This window comes from Cystoisospora suis (genome assembly GCF_002600585.1).
Source record: "Cystoisospora suis strain Wien I chromosome Unknown contig_2641, whole genome shotgun sequence".
NCBI classification, from domain to species: domain Eukaryota; phylum Apicomplexa; class Conoidasida; order Eucoccidiorida; family Sarcocystidae; genus Cystoisospora; species Cystoisospora suis.
The window spans coordinates 1-7,199 of NW_027155439.1; the positions used below are offsets into that span (position 1 = coordinate 1).

The window sequence follows — 7,199 nt, forward strand, 5'->3', positions numbered from 1 at the left end:
ATTCTTCTCGGCCTTTCCCCCCCCACTTTCTCTTGGAGTGTCAGCCATGCTTTCTCTCGTAGTAGTGTTTTCCTATTCTTTTTGCCAGACCCATACTCTTCCTCTTTCTCCCCTCGTTTCCCGTCTTCCCCTGTCCGTGTCCTTCTCTCGTAAAGCGCAATTCCTCTCTTCTACGGCTTCCTTTGCTCCTTGCAGGCAACACGCTACTCTATTTGTTACAGCATTGCGACCGTCTTTTGTTCCGCCGTTTCTATTGTATCACTATAGTCGATAGTGACTGTACATGTACCCAAATACAAATACAGCGGCTTAGGTGTACACATGTGGTTGGTTTGGTACGTGTGAAAACATTAGCAGGCGTCAGCACGGAAGAGAGGTGTCTTGTCCCTCGTGTAGCGCTTACACTTAGGAGGACGCAGGGAGTCCCTACACTCGTGCGCACTACATATATAACGTGTGTGCTTCTGTGGTCATAAAAAGTGCCTACCATTCAGCAGCGAATAGAGCAAAGGATCTCTTTATTCAAACGCCTTGATAACAACCCTACTGTACACGATCGAGAAATCCGTGTGTCTCTGTATGACGCCCCCCGAAGAGACAGCCTCGAACTTGAAAGAAAGTGAATTCGCTCTTGCCCGATTTACGATGGAGAGGCACATGAGGAAGGCAGAGGAGAAAGTGAAGAAGAGCAGATGAAATCTCCACCTACTGCTATCACGAGTAAGCTTCCTCTTCATGACACGCATGCCGATACACCGTGCCATGCTGCGACAAAATTGATGAACGGATACATAACAGAACGGGTCCATGGATCATATGCTTAACGAGAGCAGAAAGCAAGACGCGGTTCATATGTACCTCACCGTCGGCATCCCTCTTCCTCCACCTTGTCCTGAACGAGGAAAGAAACTAAAGAAAGAAGTGGATCAAGTGGTCAGACACGAAACAAAAGAATCCGGGGCAACTTTCTTATCTTGTTTCCTATTTGGTAAGAGTACGAGTAAACCCTGTTTCCTACCTATCGAAATAGCAGTAGAGAAAACAGCATCAATCCATTCTCTCCCCTTCATTTTCCTTTTTGCGTCCATTCAGCATCTACAATGGCGATGTCTCGAGAAAACGGCGAAACACCCGAAGAAGTCGGAAAGAAAAGAAACAACCGCGAGTGAGTATTTCTCTTCTCTGGGAAAGACGAATGAGTACCAATCACTGCCAGTCACACTCTGAGAAATGCACATCCCTATTTACGGCCAAAATGAAAAGTTCTAAGGCATCTCTGAAGGGGCTCGGCTGAAAGCTTACGACAGAGCACAAGGAAATCACCTGTAGATATGAACAAGAGGAGGGAAAAAAGGGAAAGAAAAATATTTGCTGCGTATCAAGAAGAAAGAAAGAACCGGCTCGAGGAAAAAGCTCCCGGGAAAGGGACAAACACCCCCGAGAAGACATTTAAGTCAGGTCGACAGTACCTCCGCCCGCCCAACTGACATCTCCGTGGTAGAGTGTTTTACAAACATACCAAGCGGAATGAAGCAAGAAGTAGAGAGATGGACGAAGAAAACTTGCATGACTCTCCAACTGAAGAGGATGTAGTGGTCTACAGGACAAATCTCCTGTCACCGATAGACCGTTACCTGTTGTGTAACAGTTGAGTGTTACCAGCGAAAGCATCGAAACTGCCGACCGTTTGCTACAAATGGATGAAGAATCTTTTGTTATACCATCAGGACGAGGGAGGAGATAAAGACGGGAAAGAAAGAAAAGATGAAGACTGGAGCGGGCGAAGACGTTTCTCATAACAGGAAAGGAAAATGCCAAGGTATGTGAGTCTCAAGATGAACGACTAGAAGTACAAGGGTGAAGAAGCCGGGAGACGCGAACAACGCTGAAACTCAGGTCTCTCTCTTTCCCGCTCAGGAGAAAGATCTTGACGACAAGGAATTGACGGAGGCAGACAGAATTGGTTCCAACCGATGTATCAGACGGATCTGGCAAACACACCGGGGAGAGCACAAATGTCAGAGAAAACTGAGAGGAGGCTGCAGGACAGTACCCGCGCAACCGTTTTAAACAGAATCTCCGAGCAACTGCCGGTGAAGCGGTTGCAACCGCAGCATCGGAAGGGTGGGCCCACCAGTGTGAATGCAGCGGAACTCTGCAGTCAGAGCAGCAGGAGATGGCCGACCGTTTCGGTGACGGCGCACCGCTATTGGGCTTGCATTGTTTCCGTCCATTGCAGACTCTGCGCTGCTCGACACCGGATGGGGAATGGGTGAACACACCACCTCGTCGATGTGGTTCGCCTCGCCGTCAGAGCCGCGGACGCGGCGGAAGCGGCCGGAGACGGCGGGACTGCTGCCGAAACGTTCGAGCCATCTGGGGCTCTGTTGCTGTCGGCAGTTCACTACCGACACCGAAGAAAAATGGAGGTTGAGCTATCCACCTTATTTCTATCTTGTACTATAAACTTCTTGTCGCGGCACTAGCGAGAGTTCTTTTCCTGCCTCAGGGCGGAGACTTCAGAAGGTGACTTCCTATTTCCCAACGTTTTTTGTCAACAGTCACTGGCGTTTTTATAGCAAGTAGTGCGGGCTCCTTGTTGAACTTTCAGGTCGTCCCCCCGCCAAAGGACATTGACCACCTACTCGCTCCCAGCGGCTCCCTTTTACGTGGAGGTAGCGGAGAACTCTGCAGTTCACGGGACTGGGTAGGCATAGTGTCCACTGTGTGATAGGTAGCTCAACGCCATGGGTCAAGCTTATCTCTTGTCATTTTCACCTACTCACGGCGGCAGTGCATTTTTTTCCCTACCACTCCTGTTTCCGCTTGTATCAGCGGCAAGTGAACAGCATCTTCGAAGTACGGTGCTTCGGCCGTTTGCATTGCCGTCCCCGCATTTCTCCAGCTGGCCGGTGCCCTTCCCTCCTATTCTGTTGTTCCCGCTTGCCTTTCACAAAGCAGTCCTCCAGTTATCTCCCTTGCCAGCACTCTTCCGGCTCCCTGCCCCCCTTGTAACATGGATGCAGAAGGTCTGCGCCGCTCGCGTACGCAGGCATTGCCGTGTAAGAAGGTAAAGCTATCTTCCCGGCCTGGGTCGCCGCTCCCGATCTCCGAGATATCTAAAGGGCAGCCCGTTCCTTCATCAGTCTCAGAGGGATCAGTGGCAGATGACAGAACGCGCGAACAGGACAAGAAAAACGCTCGCGCACACCGGTCACCGGCAGCCGTATCAGAAGCACAAATCCCTGAGGGAAAACAAATTCTTCTTCATCGCCCCGCTCAAACTGCTTCTGAGAATTTTTTGGTAGCCCAGGGTAGAAGGGCTCGGGAAGACGCTTCATTCGGCCCGAGCAGCGCACTTGCCCGCCGTCGCCGCAGTCGTCAGCAAGCGCGTCGCAGCGCTGCAGGCCGACGAGGCATACTCTCGTCAACGCCCCTCGTTTTCAGGTTTGGGGCTTTTTTGCTTCTCCTGACTTTTTATACGCACAAGTGTCTGGACAGAGGTTTCTCCCGGTTTATGTCACGGCTATCTGCTTCTCCGTACAGGGTCGGAAATAATGAGAAACCTTCATATCCTGACGGTCATGGACCCCGTAGAAGGCTTGCAGGAGAGAGAGTTCCTCATGCGCCCTCACCTCCGAGGGACAGCGCTGAAGAAAATCTATGCAGTGCCATAGAGCGTGCCGTTCAAACCAGCCGAGCAGTAGCTTCGCGGACGGTCCAAGAGGAAAGCGATGACGGCACGGAGCCAGGACCTTCAGCGCCACCGGCAGGTATAGAAAATCTAGAAATCCAGGAGATGTTCACGAGTTGTAGCAGATACTGCGGTCCCCGTCTTCGTAGGACCTGTCTACGAGGGCGGGCACGCCGGAGCCCCTTGTCCTGGAGTGCCAACATCTACGGAGGGACTGTTTCTGGGGGCATAAGCAGAAATACTGTATACGCCTATGCTCGCAGCCCGCGGAGGCGGCTAGAGCACGTGTCTGCTAAAACCGCTGGACGGTTCGCCGCTGCTTCGCTTCTTGAATCCCGTCGTCTTCGAAGGGGGGGAGTTGCTTCGGCTTCTGTCGATCACTCCAAGTGTCACGGGCCGCTTGCTCGAAAAAAAGGCACGGGTCTTGATCAGGATGCTATACGCTCTCGTAGCGCCTTTTGTATTTCTCTTCTGAGTGATGCCCCTGCTGGCTGTGTTCGTGGAGCCACTATTGTGTAGCACGACTGGACTCAAAAACAAAAGAGCACAACGTATTATTCATCTCAGTAGAGAGCAGTTTTTCATTACTTGAGAGTAGTGCCGCGTGGTGTCATCAGCTGGGATGACGTTTCCACAAAGCAGAGGGACTATACTACTGGTTAACGTAGCGGGGAAGTATCATGCATGTGGGCGCTTGAGAAGTTATCTGGTTGAGTGATTGGCCCGGCCTTTTCTTGGCGGTCTCTTCGAGGTGCACGGTGTGTTTCACGCTGCTCAGCCCGTCCTCTGTGTTTGAACGCCTAATGGCTGTCCGCGTGGAACATCTCGCTTTCGATCCCCAGACGCTACAGCTTTTCAGTCGGCACGCGCACCTCTTTTCGTTCCTTTTGACCCTGAAACAGCTGGCGAGCTCGGCTTTGTTGAGGACCCCGGTGAAATCTCATATCTTCTCTTCTCGAACGACGTCGCAGCGGGTATTTCTCGCGATGACTACACCCAGTCGCGCGTCGCAACGGGTGAGCTGCAGATTCCCTTGGATTGCACAGGAAAGAGAGTAACTACGGGGCCGGCCTGGTGAAAATGTTGCAAACTGAGTATGCGCGACGAATGCCCCGCATACTGCTGAGAATAGTGCATCGAGTCGTCCGTGAGATACTAAATGGTCTATGCAGCAGTCCACCTATGAAATACTCACATGGCGTTAGTAACTGTCAGTATAAGCGGACGAGCGTGCCTAATGGGAACGACGCTAACGGATGGTGGTAGGTGTAGGATGCGAAGGCGTTCAGGCCACGCAGCAGGTTACCTTTGACGGGCCCCCAAACTGCGCGAGATGACGAGCCGTGCAAAAAACGCTCGTCAGCTTCGATCATCTTCACGTGGCCTTGGAGCTGCAGAAGTATGTTATGTGTTGCGTGCGTGCGTCGGCAGCTGACGAGACGAGGCTGTGGCTGGAAGTCTTGGAAGCAGAAGAGCGAAAGAGACTGGAATCCTTGCGCGTAGGCATGAGTGCGTTTGATGCGGGAGTGCCGCCGACATGGTCTCAGGTCAATGCCTTACTCGTCTCAGCTACGCAAGGACAAATCACTCTAATGAGAATGTCACGGGTCTTGAGCGATCACGGTGTGAGCAAACGCCTGAGTTTGTCCCGGGTTGCGAAACACACTCCAACGGTGGCGCTAGCTCGGGAGCTTCGCCGTGGTTGGGGAGCCCTCGGCCTGACGAGGCCTACTCTGCAGGCTTTACTTCGGCAAGCCGTGGTCACTGTTGGTGAACAGACACGGGCATCTCGAGTAAAATTGTTCTGGGACTTGATGCCGGGTGGCGCGAGCCGAATCGATCCCAAGGCACACAAGGCTCTTGCGGCCGAAGAATCAGGTCAGTGGTCACGAATCGTGGGAAGCGACGGGCGGATTACCTAGTTCACTGAATTTTCTTGTTGCTACCCGCAGTCGCGAAAGACGTTTTCCTGGTGCACAGCATTCCCTTTGTACCAGGAATAGTTCACAGAATTGTGTGGAATGGAGTGGGGCGCAGGTGATGGTATCGCCTTTCCGCCTTGGCCGCATCTCATACAAGGCGGCAAGAAGGACACAATAGAACACGGCAGCGTCTAGAAGTTTGCCACAGGTGTACAGGTTTTGTGCGGTTTATTACAAAAGCGGTCGAAGACGTTGAGCGGAACGGGATGCGTGCTTTTGGAGAGGCTACCCAGAGAACGTCAAGGCCCCCGCAGATTCAAACAGGGGATACGAAGCTTATGCGTGCATCTATCGTTTTCTGAGCCTTACCTATTGACTCGTCTTCTGTCAATCGGAGTTCGTTTCCAGTATTTGCAGAAGCTCTCCAGGGATGGGATTTTCTAAAGCGTCTGAAGGGCTGGATCACCGCAGGCAAAGTGACGTTGGGTAAGCTCACGCCGTAAGACGGTCGGTGCTGTCAAAGCAGCATCATGTGTCGCGAGTCTCGAGTTGTGATAGGAGTTGTTTACAATTTTGTTCCCAAGGTGGCGTCGTTTGTGGGCTCAGGATTGATGTCATGTTCGTCACACTTTCTCGCAGACCATTCGTACGTGCTGCTTGTCGGGGTGGCTAGCGGTCGAGGGCCACTGAGGGCTTCTGCCCCTTGCGTGGTCTTTGTTTGTTTGAGAGCTGCCGCTTCGCCGGCTCTAAATACCTCAACGCGAGAGCACGTGAACACGCGCATCCTCAGGCACGGGTTCCGTGAGCCTCGATGTGACTGCTGAACATGGTTTGTCCCGTGGTAATCTTTTCGGAATGCAGCACGCCCGATGCTAGCAAACACAGAGCGCCAGTCGCTCCACTCTAGGCGTGTACGCAGCGGTGTATCCATTTCCACGGGGACCTCGTGCGTCCGGAGTAGATACTACCTGCGGTGTGAGTTCGCCGTTGTCCCCCGGAAGCTGCGGGATGCATACGTGACTTGCTTAAGCGGGTGACTCAGTGAGCTATAGCGAAAACGGGGCGAAGGGGAGTCTTGCACAGCACCGTATGATAGCATGGTCTCGCTTGTTTCTTGTCTGGTCCTCAGCAGCCTGCACAGCTTGGCTAGTCGGCGCGTGATGCCAGTAGAGTTCAGGGCACCAACCGTACCGGATAAGAATGTGGACCGTCCCATCTGGAAGCAAAGCAGTTGACATTTTCGGTTTGATGGCATGTGCTGCCAGTAGCGTCGGTGGGGTGCAGCTCTTCCCCATGTAAAGCTAAACTCTGCTTGTTTTGAGCAAGAGAGTAGACGAGAGATAGTGGGTAGATTGGTAGCAGGCGAGGCACCCGGTCGTTCTACTAGCTATATTGATGGAGCAGAGCGAAGAGTGTCTGTGTGGGCATTGCATTTCAGGCGCTGAAGACAAGCGCGGCCCTCTTGGACAGATTCTAGCGAGCGACGGTAAGCTACTTTTTCTGAAAAGGAAACTCAAAGGGTGCATGCCGACAAGCAGAAGTCGAAGGCGGCGCACAGGGGAGACCCCGGTCGCGGCAGCGGT

At 52.7% G+C, this 7,199-nt stretch overlaps 2 protein-coding genes across 2 annotated transcripts; one reads left to right on the top strand and one right to left on the bottom strand.

Moving 5' to 3' along the window:
- Positions 1–1,447: 1,447 nt before the first annotated feature.
- Positions 1,448–1,638, bottom strand: CSUI_005455 (uncharacterized protein; the record flags this gene model as incomplete). Its single annotated transcript, XM_068065631.1, has 1 exon — positions 1,448–1,638. A coding segment is annotated over one exon (189 nt), but the record flags the coding sequence as incomplete, so codon positions are not given.
- Positions 1,639–1,731: 93 nt separating this feature from the next.
- On the top strand, positions 1,732–7,173 carry CSUI_005456 (uncharacterized protein; the record flags this gene model as incomplete). The annotated part of the gene is made up of 5 exons (XM_068065632.1): positions 1,732–3,773; positions 4,537–4,710; positions 5,126–5,572; positions 6,025–6,102; positions 7,055–7,173. Coding segments are annotated over exons 1-5 (1,575 nt in total), but the record flags the coding sequence as incomplete, so codon positions are not given.
- Positions 7,174–7,199: the final 26 nt, after the last annotated feature.